The 19,178-nt window shown below is 36.9% G+C and overlaps 1 protein-coding gene across 1 annotated transcript in view; it reads right to left on the minus strand.

The window, feature by feature from the left end:
* PTPRC (protein tyrosine phosphatase receptor type C) overlaps window positions 1-17,750 on the minus strand; it is a 119,392-nt gene extending 101,642 nt beyond the window's left edge. Inside the window, exons 1-2 of the mRNA XM_024130585.3 lie at window positions 17,731-17,750; window positions 17,534-17,649 (exon numbers count right to left, since the gene is read on the minus strand). Coding sequence (XP_023986353.1) covers window positions 17,534-17,606 — 73 coding nt within the window. The 5' untranslated portion in view covers window positions 17,607-17,649; window positions 17,731-17,750. The remainder of the gene's footprint in view (window positions 1-17,533; window positions 17,650-17,730) is intronic.
* Window positions 17,751-19,178: the final 1,428 nt, after the last annotated feature.

The following is a 19,178-nucleotide window of genomic DNA, read 5'->3' on the forward strand; positions in this document are numbered from 1 at the left end:
ATGTTTGTTCTAGCACATCTTATCAGAAACAACTGTCCGACACAGTTGAAATGGTCTCAGAGAGGAACATGCGTTGTGGACCCCTATGATTTGCAGTGGGTCCCTATTAATCTATGAAATAAAGGCTGAATTGTTGTTGTACCTTGGGGACAACTGGTAAATACAGAGATCATTCTTACATGAAAAAAAAAAAGATGCCACTTACGGTGAATACATTTTTATATTGTTTTGCTAAGCCTTCTTAAACCTTTCTAATATTTACTATCTCATGGGTGCGATAAAATTCTCACCTGTGAATATTTCTGATCTTTTAAGTTTCTAAAAAAATCTATGTCCAGGGCTTCCCTGGTGGCGCAGTGGTTAAGAATCCGCCTGCCAATGCGGGGGATGCGGGTTCGAGCCCTGGTCCGGGAAGATCCCGCATGATGTGGAGCAGCTAAGCCCGTGCGCCGCAACTACCGAGCCTGCGCTCCAGAGCCCGCGAGCCGCAACTACCGAAGCCCGCGCGAAGCCCGCGCGCCTAGAGCCCACGCTCCGCAACAAGAGAAGCCACCGCAACGAGAAGCCCGCGCACCTCAACGAAGAGTAGCCCCGGCTCCTTCCCTGGTGGCGCAGTGGTTAAGCATCCGCCTGCCAATGCGGGGGACGCGGGTTCGAGCCCTGGTCCGGGAAGATCCCGCATGATGTGGAGCAGCTAAGCCCGTGCGCCACAACTACCGAGCCTGCGCTCCAGAGCCCGCGAGCCGCAACTACCGAAGCCCGCACGCCTAGAGCCCACGCTCCGCAACAAGAGAAGCCACCGCAACGAGAAGCCCGCGCACCTCAACGAAGAGTAGCCCCGGCTCGCCGCAACTAGAGAGAGCCCGCACGCAGCAACGAAGACCCAGCACAGCCAAAAATCAGAACAAATAAATAAAGAAAATTATTTTAAAAAAAATAGATGAGTTAAAATAGATGATTTCTAAAGTCTTTTTATTCCTCTAAAGTTCTATTATTGTATAAATAATAACACCTTACATTATAATAGTCTCCAAATTCCCTTTCTCCTTCTTTTTAAACTTCTCTAGGAAGCCTAACCCAGAAAGAAGCAGGAAATATTGCTGCTGATTTAACCAAAACGAAACCGTGCCTTGAGCAATATTCGACCCTCAGTAAATAGTGAAAGTGTATAATAAAATTCAGGAATAAAACGCACCCACCTTGTCTATGATTTTAACAGGAAGACAAGTTTTTCTGGTCCTTTTATATCCTGTGTACATATTAACTTATTTTGACTGTATACGTGCCACATAAAAACTTTCTTAAAAAGAAAAGAAACACAGCCATGTAAGCAGCAAGATGCTGTTACTGAATTAATGGAATTTGTTTGTCGAATATAATCCATTGATATATTTCCTGAGACCAAAGTTCCCCAAAGTCTTCACGGATCTGTAATTCGTTCTCAGTAATTTTAATATCGTAGACAAGAAAAATTAATCGGTGCTTTAAATTTAAATTTTCATACTCATACGTTTAGTGCAAAAGAGGGACCAAATTCACTTGTTATGTGCTGTACTTTGAAGTCTAAAAAGTTCTGTAGATTAATTGCTAAAAATTGTAAAAGAGGACATGGGATAAAAAAAAGAAAAAATGTATAGTTCTCATCTCTTCACTAAAAACAAAACTAGTACCTGTAACCTGTATGTATGAATTTGGGCAGTACCATGTAACCCCTAAGCCCTCATTTTAAACCCCTTTTCATTATAAAAAAAAAAGCAAAAGACATTTTACATGTCAGATTGCTGTTTCATTCCACCAGCTAATTTTTCTTTAATCAGAAGAAAATAAGCTATCATTTCTTTTCTTTTTTCTTTTCTTTTTTTTTTTCCATAAAAAGAATTTTAATCTGACCCATGTGCTATCATTATAGCACATTAACCTCTGGATGTTTTAACAACATTTTGATGGATCTTAAATCAATTAACACTATAAAGGAAAACATCTGTGGCCCTAATACTTTTTAGAGTGGTTCTTAATATTGTTTTTATAAGGAATTTAAAATGCATTTAATTTTTAAAAAGCCACTGAAAATTCCATAAATACTGTGTGCTAAAAACAGTAGATATGAAAATCATGTCAATTTTATTAACAAACATGAAGCATGTGTATCTATAAGAAAGGATTATTAGAAAAGTCAGCGGAAGGAAATATTTTCCTGACCATCAAATCCAGATGTTCAGCCCATAAAATGGAGACCTAGAAAGAAAGGCAGGTTATGGTATCTGATATCCTTAAGAAGTGTTACTTCTGAGAAGATTCATGGTCAAGGAAAGCCAAAATAGTTTTTTTAATGAGTTATGTTTTACTTTTGTTTTAAAAGAATTGTAGTAATATTTTCTACATTCAATATGGAATGGAATAAAGAGTGAATTAAAATAAAAGGCACATGAATTTTTTTTCAGAGACAACATTATGTAAATACCTGATTAACATTTGATTTAAAATATAAAGGTTACTCTTTTAGCAAAAAATAGAACCATGATAAGCATTTTCTTTCATAAATTGGCAAAACAGATACCAGAGAAAGATTCCACAGAGCCATGGTTTTGTGGGTTGCATTGATTTTTTTCTTTTCTTAGTCCATTGCTCTTTAGCAAATACAGATGTTTGTAAAATAGTTTAATTACAAAATAGGAGTCTACATTGATAGTGGCTGAACATTCCATATTTCTATATTTTGATTTATAGATTAATATGCAAACATTTCTTGTTTTTTAAATAAAGATTTCAACTTTTATTTCAATTCTTAAAGTGAAAAAACAAAAGAGAAGCTAGTGATAATAGTAATAACAGGGACTTCCCTGGTGGCACAGTGGTTAGGAGTCCACCTGCCAATGCAGGGGACACAGGTTCAAGCCCTGGTCCAGGAGGATCCCACATGCCGTGGAGCGGCTGGGCCCGTGAGCCACAACTACTGAGCCTGCATTCTAGAGCCTGCGAGTCACGACTACTGAGTCCGCGTGCCACAACTACTGAGGCCCATGTGCCTGGAGCCCGTGCTCTGCAAGGCCACCACAATGAGAGGCCCGCACACCACAGCGGGGAGTGGCCCCCGCTCGCCACAAATAGAGAGAGAGAGCCCACGTGCAGCGACGAAGACCCAGCGCAGCCAAAAAAAAAAACACCTAATAGATAAGTAAATAAATTTATAAAAATAAAAATAGTAATAACAGAAATTGGTACTCCTTCATAGTTTCCCAAATGCTTAGCTAAAGTAAGAATCCCTTATGATTTCATTTCATTATACTTTATGAAGTGCTTTCTCATCCATTTTCTGTAATCACCTCCTACTTAGAAATGTAAATTTTAAAATTTAGTTTAAAAGAAGGCATTTTATTAAGGATAACAAAAAAGTCATTTTGGATTCTTTGAACATAATATACTTTTTTTGTTGTTTTGAAAATTGACCAAGGAAGATAGATGAGAAAAACACGTAGAGCTAAATTGATGTTACTAGAAAATATCTTTAGTTATACAATGCTCCTGAAAAATAGAAAGTGACAAAACTGGCACAAATTTTACATTTGACAACTAAAGGTATTTTTATTATTCTTATTTCCCCATCTTTGACATTCTCCTTATATTGTATCTGACTTGTTCCAGGTTCAGATTTTTGAGGTTCTACTTGCCTTTGGTCTCTCACTGGTCAAGCCAGTGGTTCTTTCACCCATTCCTTCTAGCTGCTCTCAACCCAGCACCACCTTCTATTCTTAGAACAGGGATAATCTTGTGTTTCAAAGGCTTTGGTGAGTTTCTGTTGTAGGTCATCCTGTAAAGGTTCTTCCTCCCTGTAAGAACCTCTCTTTCTTGAACCTGTAGATGGACTCCTGGGTTCCACTGTTCTAAAGTTACCAGGTAGCAAGGCAGCATCATAGCTGTTCACGTTGAAAGGATGCTGAGTCCTCTTATTATTTAGATGGAAAGTCATTTCCTTCATTCGAACTTTTATCCTTGAAGCAATGGGCAAATAAAGTCATATTTGCTCCATAATTGAGCTCACACATCTGAAAATGGATTACTTGGGTTTATCAGGCTTTTATCTCCCTACTACTTACACACAGGTAGATTTTCTGCATTACAGCAACTAGGCTTTCTGATTCACTGATGCCACAGTCACATGCATGATTATCTATTTCCCCTGCACTAAGATACTGCCTGCAATAAATTGGTCCTATCTCTCTCATCCCCTCTTCCGCCTTCTTCCACCTTGTGTGCACGTGTGATGAAGAAGATGTGACTAAATTAAGCTTTACATCCGTAGGAAAATGCAGCAGGGCTGGAAGAGAAAGCTGTACAACTTTCTCCTGTGCTGAGCCTTTTCAATACGATTTCATGATAGAGATCACAGTAAACCGCCAAAACATTCAATGTGCCCATTTTTCAACGTAAGCAAAACACCATCATACAAAAATACATATCAAGAATATTTAGATTACTTACTCTTTTGGTTTAACCTTAATTCTGCTATCCACTATTAAGACTAGAGAACAAGAATTGTTGGAACATTTATTTGATACTCTGAAGAATTCTGAATACAGAAAATGTAGAAAGAGGTGAGACCAGCATGGTGCAGGCAAAGGATCGTTCAGAGGGCCAGGCACACAGGAGGGGCCCTGGGCTGCTTCCCTTTCCTTCTTGCTCAATCTTAGTACTTAAAATTAGAACAAGGAAAATGAAATTTAGCTATTTCCTCTTAGGACACGAAAATCAGTACACTTTATGATATATATTGAGATACAAATTAACAAAGACAAGTATAAGCTAGACTTGATAATGGTTTGTGTACTTAAGTTAAACGAGATCACATTTATAAAAAGTTGAGAGCAGTACCTGGTAAGCACTACTTTTCTTGCTAGCTAGCTACCAGTGACTACAAAAAATAAGTTGCCCTAAAGATCTTCTCTAAGCAAACCTGCCAAGTCTGATATTAAAATCTTATTTATGTATGATCTCATAAAGACAAATCCTTATTTGTATCCTGTACAATTATCAAGGCTATTAGGTTCTACCTCGTATAAGCCTATGTGATAACCAATTGTTTTCAATTTTCTCAAAGAAAGGAAAGATTTAAAATTTGATTTAGAAATAATCCTCTTACAGAGAAAGACAAATATTATATGATAGTACCTATATGTGGAATCTAAAAAATAATACAAATGAATCTATATACAAAACAGAAACAGACTCACAGACATAGAAAACAAACTTATGGTTACCAGAGGGGAAAGGGAGGGGGGAAGGATAAATTAGGAGTATAGGATTAACAGATACACATTACTATACATAAAATAGAGAAGCAACAAGGGTTTACGATATAACACAGGAAACAGTATTCAATATCTTGTAATAACTTATAATGGAAAATAATCTAATATAGATAGATAAACTGAATCACTTTGCTGTACATCTGAAACTAACACAATTTTGTAAATCAACTATATTTCAATAAAAAAGAAATAAGCCTTTTATGTAACAAATTAACTCTCAGCAAACCCCCAACCTGTCCAAATATTGGCTTAAATAATATTTAAAGATATTTTTATCAATATGCATCAAAACAAGGTCACTTCTTTCTTTCAACGTCCCAAGCAAAACATTCTTCTTTCCTCACTGACTGCCCCTTCTGACTTTCCTCTCCTAACCTCTCCTTCTAACCCCTTCAAACATGCAGTGTCCCAGGGCTCAGAGTCGGAGCGTCGGTACTTCTCCATCTGAACATTCTTCTGACTCTCGTAGTGGATCCCTCAGCTCTAAATCCCATCTGCACTACGACTCCCAAAGCTATGGCTCCAATCAAGACCTGATCAGCCCCTCACTCTTAACTTCAGCTGACTTCTTGGCATCTGTAGTTGGATGCCTGATGAGAATTCAAGCATTCACATGGACGAAGCAGCTACTGGATTGTCTACCCCCAACTGGGATGTTTCCCATCTTAGTTGCTCATGGAAAAAAAAAAAAAAAAAAAAGAGTCATTCTGAACAACTTCCTACTCCCCTTCTGCACAGCAACTTCTCCAGATCCCATGTGGATCTGTCCTTTTCTTTTACTGTCAACGCTTGGTCCAGATCCCCAGCCCTCCTCCCTTCCACCAACTCAGCCCCAGGCATTGTCTTACCTCCAGCCTTCTCTCCACACGGCAACCAGGGTGGTTTCTTAATGTGCAAAAGAGATTTGACCATTCCCTGCTTAAAAACTCCAAACAGCTTCTTCTCATTACACTTAGGGTGAATATAAATTCGCTCCTGTTTCTTTCTCCCTCTTCACCACACACCACTCAGCCTTTACTCACCATCCTGCAAGCACCTGGCCCCCTTTCTGTGGCTTGGACCCACCAATTGTTTGCTTTTTTCCAAAGGGCCTCACACCTGCCAGTTCCTCTTCACCTGAATCTTTACATTCTCATCAGCCAACAAGTGGCTTCACGACACTTCCTCAAAGAAGCCTTCCTTGATCACTCTGTCTAAAGGGCCATTCACCCCCAAGTCTGGCCAGTCTCTGTCATATCACACTGCTTCATTTCCCAACTCATCAATATCTGAAATTTCTCTATTATTTTTTTGGCCTTTTGTTATCTCTCTTGCTAAGGTATAAGCTTCATGAAAGCTTTATTTGCCATTACTTACCACTATTTTTATTTACTACGATTTTTATTTCTGTTGTATGTACCACTGTGTCAGCACTTAGAATAGTTCCTGGCACATAGTAGGGGCTCTAAAAACAACTGAATCAAGGAGTAAATCATCTCATTTAAGAACTACTGCCATTATTCCCATTGTACAGATAATGAAGCTGAGAATTTAGAAGGTAATTTTCCTCACGTTTCATAATTGGAAAGCTTGGAATGGACTCCAGACAAGATGTCAAAGACTAATTTCTTAAGCACTTTAAAAGTAGAGCATGTCTGAATCCAACATTTCTATAATTATCTCTTTAAATTACTTCCATCAGCTCCCTGACCCTCTTCTTTTCATCATCTGCTTCCTTCATGTCATCTCTTCCTCTTACAGTCAAAACTCTGAACTGATGTCTTCCACTTCATTTTTGTTTTCTTAGATATTATATATATATATATATATATTTTTTTTTTTTATTCTTTTTTTTCAGTACGCGGGGCCCTCACTGCTGTGGCCCCTCCCGTTGCGGGGCACAGGCTCCGGACGCGCAGGCTCAGCGGCCACGGCTCACGGGCCCAGCCGCTCCGCGGCACGTGGGATCTTCCCAGACCGGGGCGCGAACCCGGTTCCCCTGCATCGGCAGGCGGACGCGCAACCACTGCGCCACCAGGGAAGCCCAGGTATTATATATCTGGATCATACCTGAAGTACCAGTAAGTAAATTAAGAAAATAAAACGACCGAAAAGTAAAAAGACAGGGTTTATTAAGCATAAGTTAAAACCTTAGTTTAGAAACCAAAAAGGGGATTTGGAAACTCAAGTTTAAAAAGTTAAAGTACAGTATTTGGCCTGAATTATCTGATTGGCAGCGCACATTCATCAGAGTAACCAAATATTACACATACTTTTTTCTTCACTTTCCCTTGAGTTATAGTGAACTTATTCCTTGAGCAGCAAACTGTAAGAGAGCTCTACCTGATTCATTTAATACGCCGCTTGGATGAGTATGAAAAGATTATCTAGTGTCTACACTTCCTGGAATAATATGAAACCCTCATGTGTTTTCCATGATCAAAGTGTTTAACAAATGTCAAGTTACTTCCCTTGCACTTCAAAAACAACGAAAAAAAATCTAGATACTTTGGTACGTTATTCAATGGCTTTCATTTTATGTAATATCAAAAACAAATTAGGGATGGGTAAAATCCATTGTTTCCATCCTATCACTCACCTTGAGACAGACGGGGTGCTATGCTTTGTTAACCACCTTTCAAGACAATGGTGACATCACTTTTGCATTATTAACATGGCATCGGCATTCACAGTAAAGACAAATGAATTAAAGATGCCTCTTTGCTTTTTATAGTTATAGATCTCGCTAGGGATATGGAAGTGGCTCAGTATACAAGGGTTCAGTCATGCAGCTAAATCAGGTGCATGCAGATTAATGCATGTCTCACACAAGTGACCTCTAAGCAACTACCAAGATTACAGACTTCACAAGGAAAGGAATGGGATATGGTATGCCCAATTCATGGAACAATGAAAACACTTATAAAATATTTGTTCATTAAATGAATAAATAAATAGGTTTAGCTAGCCTGGTAAAATGAAATAGTCATAAAGTGTTTAGGTGATGGTATTGGTAATCTGATTTTTATTTTCCTATGTATTCATTTCTGTATTTCTCAAGTTGCCTAGAATAATCGTGATTTACTTAGGAAAAAAATAGGGTATGCAATTTTATACACAGCATGTGATCGAAAGAGAGGAAGATTGGGAAAGAGAGAAAAAAAATGTTGGCAAAGATTTTAAAGCAGTTTTTTTCTTTCTTCTATTTCCTGAAATATTCTATCATGTAGAAATTTTGCCATGAATAGTTCACTTAAGTAACAACAACAAAAGGACAATTAAAATTGTTTGCCCGAGTTGTTAAGTATTTTCTATGTACAGGGCTGGGCTGCACTGACACACCATCCATTCATTCAACTCTCTGGTAAATAAGAAGAGATCCAATGAGCTCACCAGCTACTGTGAGAAACAGCCAGGTAAAGAGATGCCCAGAAGGTCAGAAGAGAAGGACCTGTGCAGGTGTGAAAGGGGTGAAAGAGCAGAGGATGTGCAGGAGGGCTGCCCAGAGGAAGTGACCTTTGAACTAAATTTTGAAGGGCAATTATAATTTGCCCAGTTTAAAAAAATTATGGAGGGAAGAAAACATGGAGAGGTGAGCAACAGTTTGGAGACAGGAAAACATTATATTTTTAGGAAAACGAAAGTTACAAGAGTACATAATACGTGTCACAAAGTGGCCCCAGATAAAGCTGGAGAGATCTGGAGGGGTTAAATCAGAGCCATGTGTGCCATACTATTTGCTTTCATTTTTCCTAAGTGCACAGAGACCAAAGGAGGATGATTTGACACCTTCTTTTGACCTCACCCACCATTGTGACTTGAGAACATTTTAAACTTGTGTTGATTCTTCTATTTGCTTTTTGTTCCACCAGTTAGTAAGAAGTTGGTACAAATGAATGAGAATTAAAATATACCAATGCTAGACTATACAGCAGTCTAATAAGTGATACTAATGTTTCCATTGGCTACCTGAGAAATAACCAAAAACTCTCAAAATCTCAAAAAGGAATCTTGCTGAAGGAGCTCTCAATCACAATATGGATGTTGCCAACAGAAATATCAACACAAAATAGATTTGAGTATGGCTAGTACTGCCCAATCTAAACTCTGACAAAAGTGAAAAATTATATTACATGACATATTTTATGTGACATTGAAATGCAAAAAAAGAAAAAAGAAAGAAAGAAAGAAACCAACAGGGGCTAAAACTGCACACATGAAATGTTATTTCTGGCTAAACAGAAAAATTAAAGCCTTTTTGGGTAATTTAGATCTGTGTGGTTTGACAAGAAAAATTACACTTAGAAAAATAATAACCATAAAGGAGAATTCCCACAGGCATAAACTATAATCAGTAAAATGTGCCGTGGATAAAAATCAATTCATGAATTTAATAACGATTGTAAAAATTAAATGAAAATGGATGCTGTTGAACATTAGCTCAGTAAAATAAAAATGGAAAAATTGGTAATGATTTAATCAGGTTATATAAAAAATACTCAAGGAATTAAACCAGCTTAATGGAGGGGAATTTTTCTGTGAAACATATTTTCAAGAAAAATTTATAAATGTTGGTATATTCTAATTAAATGTTTATATTCATAAATGTTGAGTCAAAACACCTTGAGACCAAAATCATGGGATCAATATATTATCTATCCCAACTGGGAGCCATTGAAGGAGGAATGTACAAAGGTGAGTTTTGCCTTTTACAAAGATTATCTCGGTAACAGCTGAAGGGAGACAAGGTTCCAGGCTATTAATGTTAAGACGCTGTAGCAGAGCTGTGATATGGAATGTATCTATAAACTATTTAAGAGGTAGAATCCAGAGGAGTCTGAAAATCCCTAAAATAGGGGATACAAAGTTAAAAACATTCAAAGATCTATAAGAGTTTATTCCTCTGCCACACAGCCTTAAACCTTATCTTCTCAGAATCTCTCAAAGGAAGAGATGTGATCTGGAATCACGTTTCAACGGGAAAGAGCTGTGTGCTGTGGTTTCGAGGGATTACGTAAATGAAATTTACAACTTTGCAGAGTACCTCACCGTTTTCAAAGCAGTGTCACAAATATTATCACGTTTAATGCTTACAAGACTTTGTAGATGAGGAAATGGTGTATCAGAGAAGGAAAATGATTTGGATCCAGATCATACTATTCATAGAATTTGCTTTCCAAAATATTTCTCATTCCACCTGCCATGGCCTTCTCCAACTTGGATAGCTCCTGACTCATTTCCTATGATGCTTAATATTTCTTTTATCAGTAAACAAATTACTGTTTTTTTCTTTAAGGGGAAATATTTAAAATATGGTGACCACACTTGATTGTCTTGATTTTGTCCCTTTGATAACCTCTTTTATCGATACATCATTAGTATTTGTATAGGTGTCTCTAATCTAGTTTCATGACTATCAGGACAATTTTTTTTTTTTAATTTACAAAGCAAAGAGTTTCTTCTTATCTATCAGTGATTTTTGTTAAGTTCACTTTATCAGGTATTCGTTTCCTAACAGTACCTCTAGTATGATGCAGAGTTGCCTTCAACTCAAGTTCTGCTCCAGCAGATCACTTTTTCAGATGGTTGATGAATTTCCTCCAGTTGCTCACATTTTGGTTGGAAGCACATTTTTGAACATATGAATGGCAATCATTTTCATTTAAATATCATGACATGTAGTTACAACTTTATCACACTTGCGATATATTTATAGGAGAAATTGAAGTTTTAGTGAAGTCACTTTTTTCACCTCAGATACTTGTGTCTCATTTTTAACAGGAAATGAACGTTTAATCTTTCAACACTGTGTACGTATGCACTGTAAAAGACGCTAAAGTTTGTTTGAGTTTGGGTCTTCAGTAAAGAACCTAAAAAAAGCATTGACAGTCTTGCTGATTATCTTTTCAGAAGGGAATCAATTGAAGATAAAGTTAACGAACGTGAAAGATTCTTGACTATTTCCCTAACACTAACTTTATATATATTTATGCTTGCCCCAGCTGAAAGAGAAGGAAGGTTTTCATTTCTTTATTTTTTCTTGTTTCTGTTGTTTTCCTGAACACATAATACTCTGCTTACAATAGCCATTCCCTAGACTCTTGAGAGACTGAAATTGGAATAACATATTGACATATAAAAGGAATGCACATTAAAGATTTTAGGCAATAATTAAATATTTTCTTACCTAAATATTGATTAGAGCCATGTACACAAAATCTATTAATTACTGTAATTTTTACTTCTGTATATTTCAGAATTGTGTAGAAATAGATATCACATTGGGGCTTCCATGGTGGAGCAGTGGTTGAGAATCTGCCTGCTAATGCAGGGGACACGGGTTCGAGCCCTGGTCTGGGAGGATCTCACATGCCACGGAGCAACTAGGCCCATGAGCCCCTGAGCCTGCGCGTTTGGAGCCTGTGCTCCACAACAAGAGAGGCCGCGATAGTGAGAGGCCTGCGCATCGCGATGAAGAGTTGCCCCCACTTGCCACAACTAGAGAAAGCCCTCGCACAGAAACGAAGAACCAACACAGCAAAATAATTGATTAATTAATTAATTAATTCCTACCCCAAACATCTTAAAAAAAAAAAAAGAAATAGATATCACATGGTATTGCTAAATGAATAGCCTGCAATATTGTATTTTTTCTCTTTATCCTTCCATAAGACTACTATCTTTTTTTTTAATTGAAGTATAGTTGATTTCATTATTGTGTTAGTTTCAGGTGTACAGCAAAGTGACTCAATTGTATATATATATTTTTTCAGATTCTTTTCCATTGTAAGTTATGACAAGATATTGAATGTAGTTCCCTGTGCTATACAGTAGGACCTTGTTGTTTATAAGACTACTATTTTTATGCATGCAAAAGTCATAGCACTAACTCTTTGGAGATCAGCAACTAGTGTGTGGTTGGGTGTCTCGTACTGACAAAACTATTTAGACAAGATTGAAGTTAAGTTTAAACTGAGGTTAAGTTAAATTTCCATTCTTTTCTCCTGTCTAACAATTCCCATAGACTTATAAGATGACTGAAAGAGATCAAAGATCTGCAGTGATGACGAATTTCTTTCTCTGCACCAGTAACTCTTATATACACATGGTCTGAAAACAAAACCCTGTAACATTAATGCTGCATGCTCTTTCATCAACAAAGTTAATCAACCTGACTACAGATCTCTGCTCTTTACCTGCTCAGATTGAAATTCTTTATCACATTATCTAGTAAGAAATGATGCTCAGACTCCTACAGGCTTTCTGTGCACACAAAATGCAACTGTCAGGGTGAGCCGTTTTCCATCTGCCTTTGGAAACAGTCCCAGGGCAATAGGTCAAGTGCTACCCACGCCAGTATGTGCAAGGGCTGGACCTGACTCCGGTGTCTCGTTCCCCTGCTACGTGAGTCCCTCCCTCCCTATTCTTTACTTTTCTTCCCGTGGACATATGGATCTGAAGAACAAAACAGACCCATCAAATGAAATGCCACTAGCGAGAATGTCCAAAGAGTAGGTCAAGGAAAATTTAGAAACAACATGCACGAACTATGGATTTTTAAGAAATCAGGAGGCTCTTTCCAGAGAAAAGGTAAAATAAGGAGATGAAAGAAGGAAATGGGGGGGTGGGAGGGCAAAGCCTGTAAAGATCTAGATCTAAAATGATTCTACTTAATCTTGATAAAATTGTCCAATGGCCTCCACCTTCCACTTCGCCTCTGACTAGTTTTTTCATTTCATGTTTTTCCTCTCTCTGTCCTTTCTTTCTGAAAATTTTCTTACCGTCCTCCTTCACCCCTATTATTATAATCTGCAGTTTCACCAAAAAACACCCATTGCTTTTTCAGTGTCTGGGAAGAAATCAAGCACAGATGATACAAAAAAAGGCATAAGACGGTTTCTGCTATCATGTAGGTTACAATGGCCATAATGCTCTGATTGGTAAATAATAATGCCAACAACAGCAAACTGAAATAGTATGTGAAAAATGACAAGGAAAGGTGATAAAAAGTATCCAATTTCAGTGGAGAAGTTTTGTGGCAAGAGTGATGAAAGAGAATTTTAGAGGGGAAATAGGATTGGCGCAGTGCCTTGGAGGTCTTGAGGACGTATAGAGCGGCAGGGTGTTGAAACTACCTGCTGCTTGTTCTATTTTAGTCAATCATAAAAGAAAAAGAAAAAAAGAGCCCTGCCCAGCTTCTGCCATGCTCCTAGCCCATCGGTGGACTCAGTTGTTCTGGCAAAAGTTTAGAATAGAAACCAAGGCAACGAAAAGATGTCGGAGGGTTTTTTCCTCTTTTATTTTATGTTTTTAGGCTGTAGGGTGTGAAAAGAAATGGACAGATTAGGATACTACTACAACACTGCAGGTGAAAAGGGATAAAGGTGTGAATTAAAGAGATGTCAATAGAGGTGGGGGGGCGAAGATTTTAGAGATCATTACAAAGTAAAATGATAGAACTTGGGGAGCATTTAAATATATATTTCAGATTTTCTTTCTCCCTCTCTCTCTCTTGTTTTTTCTTTTTTGCAAAAACACAACACAGTAAAACAAGATTAAATTTAGGAAAGGAGGTGGGGGGGTGAATTGGGAGATTGGGATCGACATATATACACTAATATATATAAAATAGAGAACTGCTAAGAATGTGCTGTATAAAAATAAATAAATAAAGTAAAATTTAGAAAAGAAAAAAGACATAAGCCCTCAGCACACAGGCTAAAATAATTTTGCTTAGAGACTTTGCCTCAATTTTATGTGTGGACTTAGAAATATTAAAGGTATTCAGATTAAATATGATATTTATTTTCATTTGATTATATATGCAGTCATAAGCAGCATTTAATTTCATATCCTGATGATAATATCATGCAAGTCTGTCCATTTTTGCACGTTAACTATAAGTACAGCCAATTCTGACATTTGGGTGAGCTTCACTGATTTTCTCTTTGATCTTCTATTTTAGATCCACTGGAGTATTAAAGACATGAGCCCTAAGCACAGAGGCTAAAATAATTTTGCTTAGAGACTTTGCCTCAATCCTGTTAGAGTTCTAGAATAGCTGTACATCACCGTCTGTTTGACTGAGAAAGTTAGGAATGAAACAATATATCTGTGTTTCATGATTTAGTTGGAAAATGTTGTGTTAAATAAATATTAAACACAAAAATCTAACAAAAAACAGGAAAGGAGGTAGGTTCCACCCTCTGAGGGGTGAGTCTGGACATGGAGAATCAGGATCATCGGTACGTAGTAGGTGATAAGGAACTCTGAGTTTAGGAAATAAGAATAAAACAGGCCAAAGATTGAGGCCCATAAAACTCCAATATTTAAAAGTAGACAAATGTGGAGAACCAGTAGAGAGATGATAGACAGACAGGCCAATATATATACATAAATACATAATGTTGGCGTGTGTATTATATAACTCACACACATATATATATAAATCATCAATTTATGTGCGTGTGTATGTATATGCATACAAACAGTGTAGAAATATCTGTTCTTACAGTACTTAATTGTCACTGGTAGAAGGATACCAAGTAGCCCAGAACAGAGCAAAGACTCAGCTCAAAGCTGAGGGCTCTGACCCTGTGCTCAGTCACATAGAGGAAGGGAGGTAAAGGAAGCCGGACCCCTAACCTCACCTCACCTTCCCTCTAACCAAAGGCATTTCAAAGTCTAGCGATGGTAACAATCCCAGGCAGATTTGTATTAGGAAAATGTTTTCCAAAAAATCAATATATAATCATACTCACCACCCCCAAACTCTACATTGTATTTAGAACTTAATAGGATTGCTGATCAAATTCAATTCATAATTAGTATTGAATATCTGCAATGTGCAAGGAAAGGTACGTTTGGAACTAAGAGCTCTTTCTTTTTTACGTAGATGGAAAAATGAAAAATTATGTCCAGGAAATGACTCTTAACTGTTATGACTCATAACTCACATAACTCATGTATTCATGGCTGTTATGGTGTGAAGCGCTAGATTCTGGCACTACTTTGTTAGAGCCAGAGATCACTCATCCTTACCTGCATGCTCGAAACCATCACTGTCCCCCAGAATTATTTAGAAATTTTAAACAAAGTGTTGGTTTCCGGTTAACATGACAAAGAGACACAGAGCAAAGAGATCACACATTTATGTAAAACTCAACCAGCATTGTTACTCCGCTCTGGCAAAGTGTAACTTTGCCCATATTTGTATTTTAGAGATTAAATAACACATCCGGGTTGTGCAACAATTTATCCACCACTGAAGTCACTCTCCATTTGGCTCTATTTCTTTATGCCTTTAGAGTTCACAATATAAATTTGATGTCTAATATTTCCTATAAACACTAAACTCAATTGAACACATTAAAGTAAAACATATAATGCAACCCATAGGTTGCTAATATAGAAAAATATATCATTTAAAGAATTAATAATTTCCAAAATTATACAGTGAATCCCAAAATCTCTCTGGGGACTTCAAAGTTTGATAAACAAGATTTGCACACCTAGATAATTATACCTATATATTTTTTCTAAAAATGAGTATGTTTGCTCTCCATATTTATGTGAGCAGTTGAAGTGAAACTTCATTTTCAAAATAAATCTATGTATATCGATACATTTATTTATAGTATAAACTATTCAGCAAAATTGGTTTAAAGGTTTCTAGATCATTCTATACTCTTATTTTGATAGTAAATTCAAAGATGTTTCTTATGGTAAAAATCCTTAATAGACTGTGTTGAAATTTTTATGGTGGTTTGCTCTGTGGCCTACAAAATATTTCAGAATTTCTTGATACTCATTTAGAAATGTTTTCCAACAGTTCCTGAGTGGGAACTTTTAATGGAAATTTACTCTGACTTATGATAATACACATACTATTACCTTATTAAAATTATTATTCTTTATAATTTGGCTTTTATTATTATAACCAACTTTATAGGAATGGTAACTTGGTAAACATTTTCTGTACTAAGACAAAATGCTGTACCTATATAAAAAATGTTTAATCCGTTTTTGCAGTTAAAGAAAACAGACAAAAAAACCCACTATCCACGCTGCTTTCTACTGTCCTTGGTCACACAAAATGTAAATTAACAATGTAGCGTGCTCAGAAGGTAGCTACTGCCCTGCCCTTTAGAGAAAAGGAGAGCAGTAGAGAGTCAAAAAGAGATTTCAAAGTGAATTACAATCAGCAAGATTTTTTAAAATATTTTTCCTGTTTTCTTTTCTTTTCTTTTTTTTAACTTATTTGGAAATCTACAAGAATACCATTTAAATATCTTTTCGATAATGAAAAATTGCTTTTAGATTCTACACCATAAGGAGTAATATTACATATCAACCAAAAATGTACTCATGACCCAAACTGAAACCGTTCAAGAAATGTACATTAAATGGACCATAAGTGTACAAAGATCTCAAACATGAATAGGTACCAGAGTTCTGATTAGTTATATTTTCCTATAGAATACAGTATTTGCATGATTCTTAAGAGTTTAAGTATTTTTATCTCGTCAAGGCTCTACTATTTACCCATCACCCAGGGAGGGCAGTGGCCCCATAAGAATTTTCAAAGCAAATAATCATTAAAACGACTGTAAGGGACCAAAACCTTGATTTAAAATACATTCTGTGATAAGAATTTGCAAAAAGTTAATATTTAATTAAATACCCAATTGTATTATTTTAAACTGCCATACAACTAAGTATTCAATAAAATATTTCAGTCGTAATCAAAATTTGAGGAAGCAAACTACTGATCTGAAAAGAAGGAGTGGCTTGCATGCAAGCAAAGCCATATTATGATTTATAAAAATTCATTTTTTGTTGAAAAGACAAAAATTTACTTCTTTTGTCATTAAAATTTCCTTAGACTTTCATAAACTTGTGTTTGTATATTTTGAGGGTTAAGTAATAGCTTTTGTAATATCCTTGAACAGTTCGTAAACCAAGATAAAGAGAGACAATGTTTGTCTTTTAAATCGTGATTTTTTTTTGGCCAAACATGTATGCCTTTTTAAACAGAAACAATGTATTCTATCACATAGCGAGCCATATCTCTCTGAGGGGCAATAACCTTGACCGTTTTACAGCGGGCTTCCTCACCTCCGGTCACCAATGCTTAATTTATTTTTATGTCTATTTCAAACCAATGACCTTCCACACACACACACACACACACACACACACACACACACACAAAATAACTAAGGAAATATGAATTTCCTCGTACTTACCTGTAACCAACACTACAGTGTCCAGAAAGGCAAAGCCAAATGCCAAGAGTTTAAGCCACAAATACATGGTCATATCTGGAAATCAGGCGTATTCCTGTGAAATAGCATGCGTCCTTCTGAAAGGCAAAATAATGGTTATCTCCGCAAAAATGTTTCTCTGTAAAACTGAATCAAAAAGAAAAGAAATGAATGCATACTCTTCACTGGTGTCTTATCAGACAGGGAGCAATTTCCTCCTTCGCTAAGAACAAACCACTTGCTGCTAGGTAGTGATGTCAGATTCGGTTTTACTAACTTCCCCAAAAATGCTGTAAAGCGTCCTCTTTGAAGGAAGTCAAGAAAGTTGTTCCAAGTCACTGCAAAGGCATCTTACTTCCTTAACTCAAGTGATTAGGCTGAGTTAGCAGGCCTTTCAAAAGATGTTCCCTACAAGGAAGATGTGTTTTTAGTATCCAAATAACACTCCCATGCAGTATTCATTACAACCAAAATCGAATAGAATCCCCCCTGAAAAAGCCATTACATTTTTACCTAAAAGCTGATGAAACATAGTCAGCATGGTTACAGCAAAATGGGGCTTGGCCAGATGATACACTAATTGAATTAGTAAAAAATACCTGTATGGGTTTTAAAAGGACCAAATGAATGAAAAAACTACTACCTATCCGGTTATTTTCGACAACCAGTATCATTTACCATCGGGGCATTCAAAACCCAGCAGTATGACAGTTTTAGCGTCTAGCCATTTCCTATGCAAAGCACTCTCAGGGAGCTTCACAGGTTTGCCCCAAATCTTTCATAGATATCCTTGTGGAGACAGCCATGGAATTGGACGCTCACTTCTACTGCAGCAAATCCTGCTTCAAAAAAGTAATACTTCTGTGACTTGAGATATTCCTGGTGCTGCTGGTGAGGGAAAGATGAGCCATTAAATCAAGAGCTGTCTTTTACAAAAGTTCACCACTTTTTCTCCCTCAGTGATACTCTCTCAACCTTTCTGATTAAAAGACCACAAATACACAGTGTTCTTCTTGATTCTGATGGTGTTCTTAGTACGTCCATTAATTAGGAAAACTCATGCTGGCAGAGAGCTTCTGTGAGTTCAACAATACAGTTAGGTGAATTGGTATCATGCTCACAATCTCTGAACGCATTTAAAAATCCTCGTGCCCAGACATACCAGGCATTATTATTTGAACTACAGATAATGTTGAGGGGACTTCGAGAGAGACAGAGCCCTTGCAGCAAGCTGGTTAGGAAGCAGTGTTGCAGGACTTGTGCATTTAAGTATATACATCTTTTGATGTTTGCAACCTTACTGGTTTTATACTTACCTCGGCTGCTAGGAAGTACAGAGCCACATTTGCAACCTCCCTTGGTGCAAACGAAAATAATCCCACATCTTAATTTCTGAATAGTAACACTATAATGAGATTCTTATTAGGATTCTGATTTTAAACCATTATTATTATAGTAGCTAACTTATTGGGCTCTTAGCATGTCCAGGAATATGCTTAACCCTTTAATTGACTAATCCAATTTGTACAACCACCCTTGAGATAGATAATGAGACAGATAATTCCTCATGTTATCTATGAAGTTCAGAGAGGTGATTTGTCCAAGGTCTCACAGATGGGAAGTTAAC

The sequence above is a fragment of the Physeter macrocephalus genome, chromosome 4 (assembly GCF_002837175.3).
Source record: "Physeter macrocephalus isolate SW-GA chromosome 4, ASM283717v5, whole genome shotgun sequence".
Taxonomy (NCBI): Eukaryota; Metazoa; Chordata; class Mammalia; order Artiodactyla; family Physeteridae; genus Physeter; species Physeter macrocephalus.